Source organism: Lissotriton vulgaris, chromosome 5, assembly GCF_964263255.1.
Source record: "Lissotriton vulgaris chromosome 5, aLisVul1.2, whole genome shotgun sequence".
NCBI lineage: Eukaryota > Metazoa > Chordata > Amphibia > Caudata > Salamandridae > Lissotriton > Lissotriton vulgaris.
The window spans coordinates 742,032,934-742,050,709 of record NC_141693.1 but is presented as its reverse complement, the minus strand read 5'-3'; the positions used below and the strand labels follow the sequence as shown (position 1 = coordinate 742,050,709).

Here is a 17,776-nt window from a genome sequence, read left to right as displayed (position 1 = left end):
GCTGGCCAAAGTCATGCACGATTCCGCTCCCGGTAAACAGGTTGCTTCCATGATTCCAGATATTTTGCAAACAGCATAAACTGTACTTAGTCCTCCACTTTCAAGCCTTAAGCAAGAACCATCAGCAAATAGTTCATGGTCTATCTCTTTTAGAGGCTCTTCCTGTATGTCGGGACGGGGCTTAGTGCACAATTCAGTTACGTCTAAACAATCATGTTCAGCTTCATCTTTCACTTCCTCACAATGTGAATCTGGCAATAAAGTAGCTTCGTTTACCATGGTACACATGATCACTGTCACATTTTCTGCTCCCAAAATTATTCTTTCATACTTAGTCATCCGACTAGGAGTAAGATGCTGTGTTCGAGTTCTTGTTAATAGAATCTCGACTGAGTGTAGAACATAAACTTTCACTGGATGTCCCATCACAATTGACACTTTGTTCTAGGCTCATACAAGTAGCAGCTACTGCTTTTAAGCAGTCAGGTAATGCTGAAGCCACAGGATCTAAAGTAGCAGAAAAATATGCAACTGGACGTCTGCTTAATCCATATCTTTGGGTCAGGACTGAAAGTGCACAACCTTCTCTTTCACAACAGAACAGTGTGAATTCTTTTGAATAATCAGGCATACCTAAAGCTGGGGCCTCACTTAGACAGTTTTGCAATTTTACAAATGCTTCCACACTTTCATCATTCCAAACTATTAGATCCTTCAGTCTTTTCCGTGTCATCTGAATTAATGGTCTAGCTAGTAAGGAAAAACCTACAATCCACTGTCGACAATACCCCACCACTCCAAGAAACATTCTGATTTCTCTTTGTGTCTGAGGTCATTGCATTTGCTTGATTATTTTAATTCTTCAGTGGTCACTTTTCTCACTCCTCTTTCTATTTGGCGATCCAAGTATTTGACTCCTATTCAGCAAAATTTTTAATTTTTCTGAGGACACATTGTGTCCTCCCTCAGCCCAATGATTTAGTAATGCAATGGGATAGGTAACACAATCGTCTCTGGATTTTGAAGTAAGTCATCAATATACTGCACTAAAATTGAATCTCTGGGCATAACTAACTTCTCTAAACACATGTTCAGTACTTGATTAAAAATTGAGGGACTTTCTGTATACCCTTGAGGAACGCGGTTCCATGTCAAGATACGATCTTCAAATATAAACGAAAAAGATACTGGCTATCTGGATGCAAAGGAATTGAGAAAAAGACTTGACACAAATCAGTTACAGTAAACCAACCTGCATTGCAAAGGGATCTGATAAAGAATCACTGCTGGATTGGGAAAACTGTACCTTCTTTCACTGTCACTTTCACAGGGTCTATGTTTTCCATTAGCCCTATCTCTTTTCCCGTGAAATCTCAACTTCTGCGTTCACAATTGTTTTGAGTTCTTCTGGTAAATCATCTTGTGTCATCAAAGAATACATTTAATCTATTTCTGTGCCTTGAGTAGCTAACATTATTTTGTATATCATATCTTCATCAGGTGTCTGGAGAGCAACACCATCCGGTGTGCAATAAATTGTGTAGTTCATTTTGCATAAGAGATCTCTTCCTAGTAAATTCACTGGACTAGAATCACAGACCACAAATCTGTGCATGTCTTTAAAATGTCCAATGTGAACCTCCATGGGTTCAGTAACTGGGGTTCTAATCTGTTGATTCGACACTCCAACTACTTGGATCGCTTTTCCAGAGAGGGGTAGGTTTGGGAGGTCTACTGTTCTCACAGTAGAACGGGTAGCACCAGTATCCAACAGAAAAGTGATATCACTCCCTTCCACTTTCCCATCAATAAATGGACCTAACTGATCTACCGGCAAGGATGTGCCAAGTACGCATTCCTCTTTCTCCCCCCTCAGGCACCGTCATTGCTCGCTTTCGCTATCACTGTTATTCAACAACAGATATTGTGAAATCACAGAATTTCTCTTACCACTTCCTCCTTGAAATCCGGCCTCCACACTGTACTTTGGCTGATTCACAACATTTTGCATAGGGGCAGGTGGCACCTGACACTGCTGATTAACTACCTGCTGCGGCTGATTCATAAGCACCCCATTCTGAGTCTGCAGATTTAAATTTTGGGTTGGGCCATTATTATTCTGAATATTCTTACACTCGTTTTTCCAATGTCCAAGCTTTCCACACCCATCACAAGGACATTTTTTCTTTGCATCCTCCCTACTCATTCATCCTTTTGATTTACCACTAATTGCCACATTATCACTCTGATTCTGTTCTTTCATCTGACCATCAGTCTGACTATTTAATTTAAGTTCCTGTGGTTCTTCTAGCTTCACTTGTACCCACATCATTTTCTCTTTTAACTTTTTATGCCTTGCCTCAATATCATCCCCACAATACTTCGATACTTCAAAATCCTATCTATTGTCTTGCTCTACCAGCACAACATGCGCTGTTGAATCATCTGACTAATTTCTGGTTTCAAACCATACACACATCGATACATAAAATGACCCATGTCCTTATCTCCAATGTTCTCAAAGCCACTGTAGGAGAGTATGATATGCTCCTTATAGTTACCCCCACTTTGTGCTGGTGTTTCACTGTTTTTCAACTTTAGTCTGGCTGGAGCCCTGTTATCCAGGACCCCAGCCTAGCTGCTTCCTCTTTAAAATGATTCCATGTACTTTAGGTAACCTCCAGTTTGGTTACAGGGGTACCCTTATGAGTCCCTAGTATTTGGTACCTTAGGTACCAAGGGCATAGGTGCCCCAGAGGCCTATCAGGAGCTGCAGCATGTATTATGCCACCCCTGGGAAGCTGTTCAAAATGACACCACAGGACTGCTACTGCAGCCTGGGTAAGGTGGTGCATGCACCTCATTACTTAGTTACCAGTTCTGGTGGCGGGGGTATGATTCCACCCTTCTAGAGGGAAAGACATGTACACACCGGTATACCCGGTACCAGTTTAAAAGAGTCCTGGCATCACAAAATGGATGCTGCGGCCTCAGACACGAGTCTGGCCTCCTGCTGCTGGATGAAACTCCAGCAGGGGAGGCCTGGACGATAGGTTTCCTGTCACAGGGAGGTGTCACCACCTCCCAGACAGGCTTTAGTGTATTGCTGCTGGGTGGGAGCACTCCAAGAGTGCTTTGACGTCTGCACCGGGGGCACATTTGGTGTCCCTGTGCATAGCCCAGTTCAAACCGGTTGCAGGCCCCTGCTCTGGCATGAAACTGGACAAAGGAAATGTGTGTAGCCACAACTCTTTCCAAACCATCCCATAGGGGGGTCCCTAGAGTAGGTCCTACCCCTTCCTTGGGTATAAGAAAGGAACCTTTGACTACAGGACTTAAGATTACACCTGGACGAAACTCTGATAATGAATCATGGAACTTCGATGATCTGCACGACGCTGGATCACTGAAGAATCTCCCTTGAAGTAAGGGGATTACGCCCCTGCTTGGCAGGCACCAAAGACACATCTGACCGGTCTGCATCTCTGAAGCTCCCACTGGACTCCAAAGTAATTGCAGCCCAGAGGTAAATTTCCAGACATCTCTAAGGTCGATCTGAGTCCCCAGCAAAGCTGAGAACCGCAGCCCTTGTGAGTACTGTGGAAACGGAACCCCTGGACACAGTGCGCATTTGCAAGTGCATCAGCTTCTCAACGTCCCTTGATGCTGTGCATTGCTTGCAGCCCAGACCCCAAGCACCTTTTCCACTGAAGATTGCTGGCCTCTACTCCACGAGTGTTCCGTGAGCCGGCCCTTTGTGTTTCCACTGGAGGTACCTTTGCAATCTCTGGTCCATTGACTGGTGGGTCCCTGAGAAGACAACTTGGACTTTCCTTGGGCTTCCCTGATTGCTCCAGACGTACCCTGACTCTCCACCACATGATGAGTCTCCCGGACCTTGCAGGTCTACACCAAAGCATCTTTTCTTTTTCTGCAGGGTTTGCTGTTGCCAAGACTTGTTGGGTCCAATCTGGACACTGACACTGCAGCACTCGATATCCTTTGTGGGACAGCTTGAATCCAGCTCCTGGTTGTCGTCAACACCTCCTGGTCCTCGTGGCTGCAGAGTGAAGCTTTACCTCTTCACACCTGAATCACCCGGCATCGGTGGGCATTTGTCTGTCGTGCCCCTGGCAAGTGACCCAGACTCTGTCCCCTCTGCTTTCAGGTTCCTCACCTCTTTGATCCAGGCTTGGATCACACCAGACACTTTTCTTCTCAAAGGCAACAGCACTTTGCAGCAGATCGCCATTTAAATCAACGACGATTCCTGACACCAAAAGACACCTATGCACCCGGCTTCCCTGGTTGAGGTAACTCGAGTACTCTGGTGCTCCCATGGGTGTTGGCCCTAGAACACCTTAGGTCTAAAGGGGTTTGCTCAAAGTCCTTTCCTAAGTGTCTGTGTGCGTGGGGGTGTGGCGGACCGGAATACCAAGCGCGGAGGCCGTATATAGTGGGCAATGTTTGATTTATTTCCGTACGGTTGCTCAAAACAGGGTGATTAGCAAGAGTCAATGATCCAGAAATGAAGGGCACAGCTCCACGGGAGGGGTCCAGGTCCGGTAACGATGTCAGCGGGCTCTCCGGGTCTTCTACTCTTGGGGATGTCCTCGGAGGTACCGGGAGAAAACAAAGAAAAGAAAGGAGCCGTTAGTCCTGCCGGCCTTCTCTCGTCAAATCCCTGTTACCGGCACCGGGAAGTGTGAGGGGTAAGAAGACGAAAGTGAGGAGGGGTCGGAAGGGTCAGGGTAGGGACGGACACAAGCAGGGTATCGAGAAGCAGTAGGGGTGTAGGGTGGTGGGACGTGAGGATTAAAGGGTTTCTTTACAAAGTGGAGGAGTGCTTTACAATATTTACACAGTGCTCCGAGTGACGACGTGAGCCTAAAGGGTAGTTCAATTATACAGAAAGGAGTTATTTACACTGCACCTAATGTGCTATCAGAGGGGTTCCGTGTCACTCACCCGCTCCGCCGCAACTCTCCACGTTGAGTTGCGGCCGCTCCCCAGCAACCTCCGGTGGACTCCACCAATCTTCGGACCACTCTTCTTCCTCTTCGCTCGTCCTCTCCTTCACCGCTCCAGTCGGGGTCTCCTGCCACCAGCTCGATCCGACGCCGGACTGTTTCCTGGGTCCGGTATTTCTAGTGTCCTGGTCACGTGAGGGGGAGGTACTTCCGGGCTCAGGTGGTAGTGCTTCCGTGTTTCCGCCGTTCCGGATTGGGTCCTGGAACAGAGGACAGAGGGTTGGACATTTGGTGGGTTGGGTTGCTACTATGGACGCTCTGGCCGGGTTCTCTGTCGTACGGGAAGGACTGCAATACCGTGGTGTGTGACGGGTAGGTGGGGCCGCCGTATCACATCCCCTTCCCCTAGCTGTCTTTCTAGTACTGGTTTGGGCCATGGGATAACGGGAGAGAAAATCGGCATTGCCCTGTTCAGTCCCTTTACGGTGCAATGTCCGAAATCTGTATGGTTGCAGAGCTAAGAACCACCGGAGGACCCGGTCGTTATGTCCTTTATTACGGGCCATCCACTCCAGAGGGGCGTGGTCAGTATAGATGACAAACTCTCTCCCTTCCAGATAATACCTTAAACTTTCCACCGCCCATTTAATGGCCAATGCTTCCTTCTCTACCACAGCATAATTGGTTTCGCGGGGATACAGTTTACGACTCAGGTATAAAATGGGGTTCTCGTTCCCATTTTCGTCTTTCTGTGAAAGGACCGCCCCTAAACCCTGGTCCGAGGCGTCTGTCTGTAGTAGGAAGGTCCGTGAATAATCCGGACTGACCAATACCGGTTTGGAGGTCAATGCTGCTTTGAGTCGAGAAAAGGCTAACAGTAGGACAGGGTTGGGATTCTTTAGGAGGGTTTCTGTTTTTGTGGACTTCCTTAAGAGATCAGTGAGGGGAGCTGCAGTCTGGGAAAAATTGGGTATGAACCTGCGGTAATAACCTAATAGGCCAAGGAATGCCCGGAGGTCTTTTCGAGACTGGGGGAATGGAATGGATTGAATGGCCTCAACCTTCTTGGCCTGTGGACGTATCATTCCCTCTCCTAAGAGGTAGCCCAAGTACTTCACCGAGGTAGCCGCTAGCGTGGTTTTTGCAGGATTAATGGTGAACCCAAAAGAGCCCAGGGACCCAACGACTTTGCTGAGGTGATCGAGGTGTTCCGCCCAACTATTGCTATAGATAACAATATCGTCGAGGTAGGCCCCGGCATACCCTGAGTGTGGTCTTAACACTTGGTTCATCGCCCTTTGGAAGGTGGCGGGTGCCCCGTGTAACCCGAAAGGTAATACTGTAAATTGGAATAAGCCGTCTGGGGTAGAAAAGGCAGTTTTCTTTCGGTCTTGGACTCTTAGGGGGATCTGCCAGTAGCCCTTGCAGAGATCTAACGTGGATATGTATCGGGCCTTCCCTATGCTCTCGACCATCTCATCGACCCGCGGAAGGGGATAAGTGTCGAAGGTAGATATTTTATTAACCTCCCTGAAATCTATGCAAAACCTCACGGACCCGTCAGGTTTAGGCACTAGAACTATGGGGGAATTCCATTCACTGACGGAAGGCTCAATGATCCCCATACCCAACATTAGTTCGGTTTCTTGTCTGATCACGTTTCTACGGGCTTCAGGGACCCGGTAGGGTCGAAGCCGTACAATCTTACCAGGCTCTGTGTGTATGCTGTGTTCTGTGATGGTCGTGTGACCTGGCGAGGAGGAAAACACTCTCTGTAGGGGTTGTAGGGCCTCTCGGAGACTCTGTCTCTGTTCTCCGGTCATCTCAGGGTCAAAGCATGACTCAAATAAGAGAGGGGTTAGCATGTCGCTGATGGATAGGACGGGTCGGGGTCCTTCCCATTTTTTTAAGAAGATTGACATGGTACACCTGTGTGGTGCCTCGAACAGGATCGAGCTCTACTTCGTAAGTGACCGGGGTCACTTGGCGAAGTATCGCATAGGGTCCTTGCCACTGCCCTAACAGTTTGTGATCTGATGATGGTCTCATCAGAAGAACTAGATCCCCATTGTTAAAGGAGCGAGGTTTGGTACCCTTATCATATTGCCGTTTCTGGCTAGCTTGTGCGTTTTCCATATTCTGGCGGACAATGTCACGCAGCTGGGCGAGATGTGTTTTTAGATTTTCGACATATTCTGGCAGGGGTCGGGTTCTGTCAGGTTCGGCCTCCCATGCTTCTTGGGCCATGTCAAGAAGGGTGCGGGGTGGTCGACCATACAGCAACTCATATGGAGAATATCCGGTGCTGCTCTGAGGTTTGCATCGAATGGCAAACAAGGCCAACGGCAACATCTCCTCCCACCTCTTTGCCTCTAAGGCCAACATTTTCTTCAGTGTTAACTTCAGGGTGGCATTGTATCGCTCTACCAACCCATCTGTCTGGGGGTGGTAGGCGGAAGTGCGGATCTGTTTTATGCCGAGGTTTGAACAGACTTGTTTCATTAGGGATGAGACGAACTGAGTGCCTTGATCCGTGAGGATCTCCCTGGGAAACCCTACTCGTGAGAATATGGAGATGAGGGCTTTAGCTATGGTCTGTGTTGTAGGTTGGCGTAAGGGCACTGCCTCAGGGAAGCGAGTGGCTTAGTCCACCAGAACTAGGGCATAACGACAGCCACTGCGGGAGGGAAGTAAGGGGCCTATGATGTCCATTCCGACCCGGGTGAAGGGGATATCAATGAGGGGTAGAGGGAGTAAGGGAGCCCTGGGAGGTCGATATCTACTGTTTCTCTGACAGACTGGGCACTCTCTACAATATTGTCTGACCTCCTGATGTACTCCTGGCCAATAAAATTTCTCCAGGATGGACAGACTGGTTTTTTCGTCGCTGAAGTGACCCCCTAGGAGATGGCTGTGGGCAAGGAAGAGCACCTTCTCTCTAAAGGGTCCGGGAATCAATAGCTGAGGTGGTTGGTTTGGGTTCCCTTTTCTATAGAGTAGTCCGTTCTTTTTAAAGAAATAGGGACATACGTGAAGGGGGTCTTCCTGATCTAAGGCCTTTCCCCAGGCCTCTTGTAGGACGGGATCTTCTTGTTGCGATGCCCGGAATTCTCTATCTGTTTGCCATGGATGGACATCGGGAACCACCGGGTAGGCGGTGGTGTGGTTTCGCTTTTCTTGCCTCTTCTGATTACGGGATTTCCGGGCTTTGGTCGGATCTTCAGCCAGCGGTTGTTCCCCGGAAAAGGGTGCTTCTCCCCACCATTGGTTCAGGGAGTCTGTAGTGTCCTGTACCAGCTTAGGGAGACCAGCATAATCACTCCCTAGGATCACTTGCTCAGGAAGGTTCGGTATCAGACCTACAGTGAGTTCCGTCCCGGGATCAGCTGGGTGCCGTACTCGCACCTGGGTGGTAGGGTACTTTTTAGTGTCTCCGTGTACGCATTGGATGGCGACAGTTCCTGTAGGTGGTCTTGGTGGGGTCGGTAGGTCCTGGGGCCGTAGAACGCTCTGGCGACAGCCCGTGTCAGCCAAAGCTAGGAGTGGATGTCCGTCTACATACACGGGACAACGGAACGGTGGGGGTTTTCCCCCGGGTGTTGCACACACATAGTTCTGTACCAAGCCTATCTCCATGGGTTCGTCTTTCTGTGGACATACACGTGCTATATGTCCATAGCCGCCGCAGTTGTAACACTGTGGACCCGGATTGGGTGGTCTGTATATGAGCGGTGGTGGCAGCAGGGAAGGCGGCTCCGTTTTCCTTGGAGGGGGGGGTCGCTGGGGTCTGACTGCATTGATATGCGCTCGGTGGGGATGGTCATCTCTGCCCCTGGATGTTTCTTGGGCTCGACTGTATGCACTCGCGATCTCCACCGCGCTGTCGAGGGTGAGTCGTGCATGTTGTCGTACCCATTTTTGGGTGGCCGGATGTAGGGATGCCAGGAATTGCTCGAGATATATTTTCGCTAGGATGTCGTCCTTAGTGGAGGTGTCGGGACGTAACCATCGATTGGCGAGATCTTTAATCCGGAAGGACAGAGCCCTGGGGGTTTCTTGGGGCCCTTCCTTGGCTTGGCGTAATTTCACTCTATAGGTCTCGTCATCTATGCCCAACCTTTCCAGGATACACTTCTTGATGTCATCATAGGGTGTGTTGCCTTGTATATTGGCTTGCTGATACGCCGCTTGGAGGTCTCCGGTTAGTAGCGGCCCCAAATATTGCCCCCATCGATCGGCTGGCCAGGAGGCGGCCTGCGCGAGTCTTTCAAAGTTCGTAAAAAAGTAGTCCGGGTCGTCGCCAGGAACATACTTTTGCAAGACTACTGAGGGGAGGGAGGTTATGGGTCGTTGTTGTTGTTGGCCGAGGACGTCCGTTAATTTACCCATGGCCTGGTCGTGAGCATCCCCTTGACCCTTGAGGACGTCATGCAGTTGCCCCCGGTCTTCCTCAGCAGTTTTCAAAAACTTCTCCATCAGCTTTCCCAACATCTCTTGGGACTCGGCCATTTTCTGTACGACGGCCTCCATGCCTCCGGATCCCACTTCTGACACCAACTGTGTGCGTGGGGGTGTGGCGGACCGGAATACCAAGCGCGGAGGCCGTATATAGTGGGCAATGTTTGATTTATTTCCGTACGGTTGCTCAAAACAGGGTGATTAGCAAGAGTCAATGATCCAGAAATGAAGGGCACAGCTCCACGGGAGGGGTCCAGGTCCGGTAACGATGTCAGTGGGCTCTCCGGGTCTTCTACTCTTGGGGATGTCCTCGGAGGTACCGGGAGAAAACAAAGAAAAGAAAGGAGCCGTTAGTCCTGCCGGCCTTCTCTCGTCAAATCCCTGTTACCGGCACCGGGAAGTGTGAGGGGTAAGAAGACGAAAGTGAGGAGGGGTCGGAAGGGTCAGGGTAGGGACGGACACAAGCAGGGTATCGAGAAGCAGTAGGGGTGTAGGGTGGTGGGACGTGAGGATTAAAGGGTTTCTTTACAAAGTGGAGGAGTGCTTTACAATATTTACACAGTGCTCCGAGTGACGACGTGAGCCTAAAGGGTAGTTCAATTATACAGAAAGGAGTTATTTACACTGCACCTAATGTGCTATCAGAGGGGTTCCGTGTCACTCACCCGCTCCGCCGCAACTCTCCACGTTGAGTTGCGGCCGCTCCCCAGCAACCTCCGGTGGACTCCACCAATCTTCGGACCACTCTTCTTCCTCTTCGCTCGTCCTCTCCTTCACCGCTCCAGTCCGGGTCTCCTGCCACCAGCTCGATCCGACGCCGGACTGTTTCCTGGGTCCGGTATTTCTAGTGTCCTGGTCACGTGAGGGGGAGGTACTTCCGGGGTCAGGTGGTAGTGCTTCCGTGTTTCCGCCGTTCTGGATTGGGTCCTGGAACAGAGGACAGAGGGTTGGACATTTGGTGGGTTGGGTTGCTACTATGGACGCTCTGGCCGGGTTCTCTGTCGTACGGGAAGGACTGCAATACCGTGGTGTGTGACGGGTAGGTGGGGCCGCCGTATCACAGTGTCCTTAATCTTTAAAATTCCAACAGCGACTTTCCCCATAGAAGCTAACGGTGTCTCGCAACTGTGTTCTCACACTGCACGCGTCCCCCGTGGGACCCCTGTGTCACTGCCTTGGGTGGTTCCTTGTGGTCCCAGTGATTCTACAGGCTCTAGGCCTTGTGTCTAGTCAAGTCATGGTTCTTATACCACTTTCTTAATATATGGTTTAGTTCCCCCCTAGGGCCCAGTGTATATTGCGCTATTTACTGAAGTTCTATTGCATTTAAATTGTGTACTTTGCTCTGTAATCTCATAAAGAGATTATTAGAGAGTGTTTAGTAATAAATACATATATTTTATGTACATATACCTTGTGTGGTTCTCCTTTCATTTAGACATTCAAGAGGTTAAAATCTGGAAAACCAAGCTGCTTTACACTCCTTCAAGACTTAGCCTGAAGGCTGCTCTCCATAGCTACCACTAGGATAGCTTTCAATAAAGGTTGTATTAAACCTATCATCAATAAGGGTTGTTTGGACTGGTGCAAGGTGCCACTAGAATAGTGGACAGCATATGCCAGGCCAACTTCTCACAACCACTATATTGTTTGAACACCTGTAGAAGTCGCACATAATATGCATGAACAGGCTCATTCAATTCTTGGGTTCTTCTGTCTATTTTTACCCAATCTGTTTCTTTTGGAGGATTTTTCCCTTTCAGGAATGTAATTATTTGGTGAGATTTCTTCATTACATCATCTGAAGGTGCTCCTGTTTTTGCATCTCTTGGGTACTCTTCACTACGCCAATCAAGTGTGATCTTACATTCTGTCCATAAATCAGCAGGTACCACTATATCCAACAGACCATCCAAGTCTTTCAATAAAACTTCAAAACCTTCACAAACATTTCAACCTCTTTGTACTAGTCAACTGGTTTCTCTCTCAGTTTAGGGAAATCGTTTGTAAATGACGAAATATCTTGTCGACTCCATGAACATCAACATATTCACCACCAGGAATCTCTCTCATAGGACACAATCTTTCTACTTTTCCTGACTCGCTTAACATATATGCAGTAGATGCTTCTTTCGCCTGTGCTTCCTCCTTCTTCCTTGTCCACCTCGTTCTCCAACTGTCATTGTCACCCCACTTTTGCAAAATATTCAACAACTCCTTTACTTGCATCTTCTTTCCAGGCACGTTCACATCTTCTAAATCCTTATCAGTGAACTCCACCCGATATGGTTTCTGTAGTACTTTTGATCTCCCTATCTCAATTCCCATTTCTGAGGAAAGTTCTGCCAATTACTCGTGAAATATTCTCGCATTCCTGGTTATACTTTTACAAATGAATAACAATTCTTCCGCATTGTAAGTATTCAATCTTTCTATTCCCACATTTCCAACTATCATCTCTTCCAAATCTACTTTCATTTTGTAAATATCCAATAATTTAGGGGGTTGTCGTGACCGGGTTTTTGGTTCTATTTCTGAGTGATGGTGACTTTAGCTTGCTACCATCCTAGATCCCTATTCTTAGCTTGTTTTGGTCCTTTTCAGGCTTCTTTTCAGACCTAGAAGCATAAACTAAAGGATAGCCGCTTTATATGATGATAGATACCTTATTTCTGACTCTAATCCATCTATTGCCTATTGGCTTTGACATAATTATGTGTCCTTTCATCATTTTCAGGCCTGAAGACCTATAGTAGAGGGTGGATCCTGACTTTATATTATCTATTGTTAGGGTTTGTGTATGTATCTTGATAGAGCTGGGTGTCTATTTCATCCTTTTAGGGCCTACAAGGCCCAGAACCAGAGATACTCCATTTTCCTTTCTGCCTCTTCTGACCTAGGAGCTTGCAGGGTAAAGGTAATGTTTATAGTTAAGCCTGTTGTGTGCTAGAGAAAAGCCAGTGGAGACTGGTTCTTATCGAAGAAATGTGTTTGTCTCTTGGGTCCAGACGTAACATGCAGATGGCCACTGCGGTTGCGCGGAGAGCCTTGGAGCTGGCACAAGAATTCGGTGGGAGGCAGCTTTCTGTTGGAAATTTCCATGAGTAGAGAGCACTCTATATTATCGAAGTGCAGAGAGGCAGAGTGGTCAGATGGATCTTGGAATGGTAGAAGTCAGAAGCAGTTGTGGGCAGAAGCAGTTACTTGTCAGAAGCAGTTGCAGGCAGAAGGAGTCACAGTGAGAAGGAGCTGGTCAGAATAAGTTGCTTTGCAGTTGGAGTAAGATGCTTTGGAGACAGAATGAAGTTACATCATCAGAGATCAGTTGGAGCTGGCAGTTGACAGTTGGAGTTTGGAGTGATACCTTTTGGAAGAGACTGAAGTTATATTGTGGATTAGTCTATGGGAGCAGCTGGAGTAAGTTGGACATTGGAGCTGGAACAATCAGACAGAGTGAAGAAGCTAGTGGAGCAGATGGTTATCAGAGCGGCAGAAACTATATCATTAGACTGAAGTTGGAAGGTGAAGACAGTTCGTGGGAGAGAGGAATCTAGTGCAGAGTGATCAGCGCAGATGTGTGTCCAGGAGTAGAGGGGAGAATCTGAGATGAGCCAAGGCACAGATGAGAGAGGGACCCAGATGACAGCTAGAACAAGACTTCATAATAATCAGGTGATATCTGTCCTGTTATATTAGTGCCCATATATATATACATTAATCCTTTCCTTTATTTCCTAGGCTATATTCCCTACTGTATTGTTGCACTGATTAATCCCTTTTCTTTTAGAGGTGTGCAGTCCTGTTATAAATCATTATTTCCCTTTTCAGCTATCTGCAGCAATATTCTTTCAACTATATGTGAATGTGTTAGTAATCTGATATTAAAGCTTTCTTGTTTGCCATTCTAATAAAGAGACCCCGCAGATCTGTGTATTCCTTAGATGTGTCTATTTCCCTTTACCTTTCAGGCTATGCCTAGATTGCTAGTTATTGTGATGTTATAATTTGCTATTGTGTAATAAAGGGACCCCAGTTCTTAGTGAACAGCTGTGCAGGTGTTATTTCTTCATGATAAGACTAACCTTTCTTCTAGCCAGATGCTGTTATGTGGACGGATGTGTTTCCCGTCCAGGTAAGTGGTAACTGATCAAGGGAGCAAGGAGCGCCTAAATCAGGGAATAACCTTTGCATATAGTAATTATATTTGGTTGTTATCTTCTAGGACAGAGCTAACCCTTCTTTTTACCCAAATGCTGACAGGAGAAGGATGTGACATTCCCTTCCCTGCAGATAATTGAGCATGGAAGATTGTGTGTAGATCAGGTCAGGAGATAACCTCTGAATGCTACAATTTGGCCATTCTTGTGTGAGAGGATTTGATCTCCTATTCGCCACATAAGGGATTCTATTGTGTATGAGACATCCTCAGTAGATATTAGACATATAGAGAAACTTCCCAAGAGAGAGAGAGAGAGCACTGAAGGTATTCATAGGACAGAGATTGGCGCTAGAGAGAGTGGCATTAGTGAGAGCTTTGATTGTGGTCAATGTGTATACCCGCTGGATTGCGGCTTGTGAGAGATTGCCGTTAGAGAGAGTAGCATTAGTGAGAGCATTGATTGTGGTCAATGTGTATCCGCACCAGATTGTGACAGAAGTGAGAGCATCGGGAGGAGACGATGTTTAAACCCACCGGATTGTGGCTTGCGTGAGCACCGATTGTGGTCAGTGTGTAATGGTAGATGCATTAGAACTGCTCTCCACCATGAGGAAGAGAGTAGCATAGTCTGGGCTAGATTGCAGTGAGACTATAAGGTGAGATCATAGGATGTGACATGGAATTCCTTAGTAATCAGTGAGTATTCCTAGTAATCCTATAGATTTAGTGGTGTTTTTGATGATATGAGCTTGTATATTGCTAATTCCCCATCCCCAGGAAGGTACCTAGGTACTGTGGTAAGTAGGCTCTGGGGTGGGAGATGGTTATGTTTCGGCTGGATTGGTAGTGTCTTGGTGAGCTGGTGATATCTGGTCTGAAAATCCGGTTGTTACAGGGGTGTACTCTGTTTTTCTATTCCCTGTGCCCATCTCTCCAGATCTTCAGGAGTTACCACTGTTACATTTTTGACTCCAGAGAATGTCACTGATCTTCCTTCTTTTGAACTACTATGTGTAGCCCTGTTTGGGGTTTCACTTACTGAGTCTCATCGGTAGATCCATTAATGAAATCACTGAATCGCACTCACTGGCTTGATAATCTATTATCATAGTTTCTGTACAGGGGTTGCTGAACGGAGCTATTATAACTGATGGTTTAAGGCAATTTGCGGTGTCTTCATACAATGGAACAACAGGACCTATAGTTACTGGTATTGTCAATGCTTCAGGGTTCAAGTTTAATTGTGTTATTTGAGAACCCAATCGCTCCCTCCAGAAGCACTGTTGCTTGGCATGAACCATTTGCCACACTTCTTATTCGTTTACGTCTTTTTATTCAACATATTCCAATGTTTTTAAAGTTTCAATCCATTTCATTACATGAAATCCTTTCAATGTATAACAAGTCTGAAGCTGAAGGTATGCCCATCCAGGCCTTTTCACGACAGCAGGACCAATACATGTTTCATGTGATGAAATGGATTGAAACTTTAAAAACATTGGAATATCTTGAATAAAAAGAGTAAACGAATAAGAAGTGTGGCAAATGGTTCATGCCAAGCAAGAGTGCTTCTGGAGGGAGCGATTGGGCTCTCAAATAACAGGATTTTCATATTCACGCGGCCGTAGGGCGGACCGTGATTCCAGGACTCACGCATTTTGAGGGTATTAAGCATATTAAGAATGAGAAATACAGGAGTGCACTTCATACCATTGACTCAGTATTCAAGTTTAATTGACCTATCTTTTGTATTATTCTTCTCTATTTTTATTCAACACTTCTTTTTCTCTATCCTGAAGTACACTATCATGTACAATTTGTGGAATTAGGGGTGTTTCAAATACCGGTGCACTCAGAGTGATTCTACTTGGTCCTTCTTGGTACGGTGGAGGATTTTTAGTTAAAATATCATCTAATAATTAATCTTCTGATTCACCATATCCTAGCGGGTTCAGGTGTTTAAATTTTTCTTTACACTTACTCCGTGTCTGTTCCTCAGCCAGTAATACTGAGTATAAATCTTCTGCTACCATTGCTTTTCTCCATTGCTTCATTTGATCTGCACGTGTCTCTCGCAAATACCTAGGAAATTAACCCATATATCTTCAACTCCGATTTTTTTTTCATTCATACGACTCAGTCTCCCATTCTTCTAATGCATCATACGGTGTTAACCTGGGTCTTGGTTCTAAATCATTCATCCGCAACCTCAAATTCTGCAAACTTCTTCCATTAAAGATACCATGCTCAGGAAAAGCTAGAGCACCATCATCTCAGTGTATTCCACCCAATTTTCCATCCATACACATGTATGATATCCTCTCTCCATCATCATAAATGAAGCAGACGTTTTAGGTGGCAGAAAAGGAATCCCTTCTCTAGTTAATACAGGTTTTATCTTTCTTAAAGAAATTCTTAATTTTCTTGATAAATGACATTTTTCTCTTTTCTCTATACATACTAGATATTCGATACATGATCAATAATCTGCAAAACCTCGAACTTTTCTGTCAAAGTGTTTCTCAACAAATGAAAATCAACTTTACAAATTTTCGTCTACCAATGTAAAAGCAGCTTTCATTCAATTATCCAATTGGATTGCGGCTCATGCTTATGATCTGACCAATGCCAACACGGCCTTTCTGATTTTGTCAGTTCTGCTCCTTACTACTGACTCCTCCTTTACAATTTCCGTCAGTCACATGCCCACTGTTTCAACCTATCCCAGCGCGGCCCTCTGTGACGTCAGTGCAACTCCAGCAACTGACCCTCACTTCACAAGGTAAAACGAGATCTTATTTCTTTTGCCTTTCCTTTAACTAAATTTTCTTAGTAACAACATTAAAACAGTCACTACTCTGTCTGTTCAGCTAAACAAATGAAAGATTCCAACCTATTCCGGAGACTCAGAATTGCTCCTCTTACACTTCGAGTAAAACCTTTGTTTACCCTTCATTCAAGCTCAAAGAACCTGTTACTCCTTCAGTGTTACCCTTTCTAGGTGAAATAAGCCCAAAGTTTTACCAGCGAACATTTTTGCTGTCACTCACACTCAACCTTTATACGAAACAATCCCTAAATTAGCACTGCCAGCCCTGCGTAGCTTCTCAATGCTATTCTAATAGACAAGTAACCTCACTGCAGTATGGCTTCTATCACCACCCGCTATTCATTCACCTGGGAATTTTCCAGACTACATAAAACAGGACCCTAACTATTTTTGTTAAACATAAATCAATAATCAAAAATCAATACTTATCACCAAACTAGTCAATAATAACCATAGCTCTGCTACCAGAAAATGGATCAAGCGGCTAACCAGCAACAGGTACTCTAATACAATATACTCACCTGGGCCCATAAACGCACATTCACACATCCTGGTAATAAACTGCTGGGGTTAATTGTTTTTGATTCTCTACCATTTCACAATTAGTCATTTCTTATTCTCAACTAATCCTTCACTGATCAAAAATGTCTTTCCTCTGGTCAATGGACCATTAGTTGAACTAGTTGATGGTGAAATAACATAAAATAATATTCTTACATTTGTTGAAATGACCACAGACTCGGGAAATATTTTGAATCTTTATCCAAATTAATTTTATGTGAACCACTTACAAAGTACAGTACAGTCTCCATCACTCATAGGAAGGAAGATTCAATTAATCAATTATCAAAACACATACTTTTATATTGAGCAATGACTTATGCTCAGAAAGGAGAGGATAAAGAGAAAAGAACATTTGCACAAAACACAGAAATTATATTACCTAGGATGGTGTGAAAACCAACCCCCTGGCCAAGGAGCTGAGAAGGGTCCCACGGGAAAGATCAGGCGACAAAGGCTTCAGGATAGGAATAATGGACAGGATAGATGATTTCTCTGCCACCGACTCTTGCGTAGCACCCCTCTTTGACACTTTCTTCCTCTTTGAGATTCTTCCGCGATCTTCTTCTAAGTAAATTCATTTAGGATAAAGTGGCTCTGCATTCTATTCTTCATCATAACTAGCTAAGACTACCTCAATTATACCCTACAATATTCATGTACCTCTCAATAATGTTTCAATATCATGTAACTACTAACTCTGGACAGGCAAGGGGGGATGATCATAACACCATGCTTATTTTCCAATTTAGTCTTTCAGTCCATTGTTTACAAATTCCACCCCTTAATTTGTATTCA

At 45.8% G+C, this 17,776-nt stretch overlaps 2 protein-coding genes across 3 annotated transcripts in view; one reads left to right on the top strand and one right to left on the bottom strand.

Moving 5' to 3' along the window:
• AGMAT (agmatinase (putative)) overlaps positions 1-17,776 on the top strand; it is a 219,545-nt gene that overhangs the window by 70,492 nt on the left and 131,277 nt on the right. The gene's annotated exons all lie outside the window — the stretch shown is intronic.
• On the bottom strand, positions 4,961-9,500 carry LOC147711481 (uncharacterized). Its single transcript, XM_086920185.1, has 2 exons — positions 8,001-9,500; positions 4,961-5,230 (listed from the first exon to the last, which is right to left on the bottom strand). The coding sequence occupies exons 1-2, from the start codon at positions 9,498-9,500 to the stop codon at positions 4,961-4,963; spliced, it is 1,770 nt and encodes a 589-aa protein (XP_086776311.1).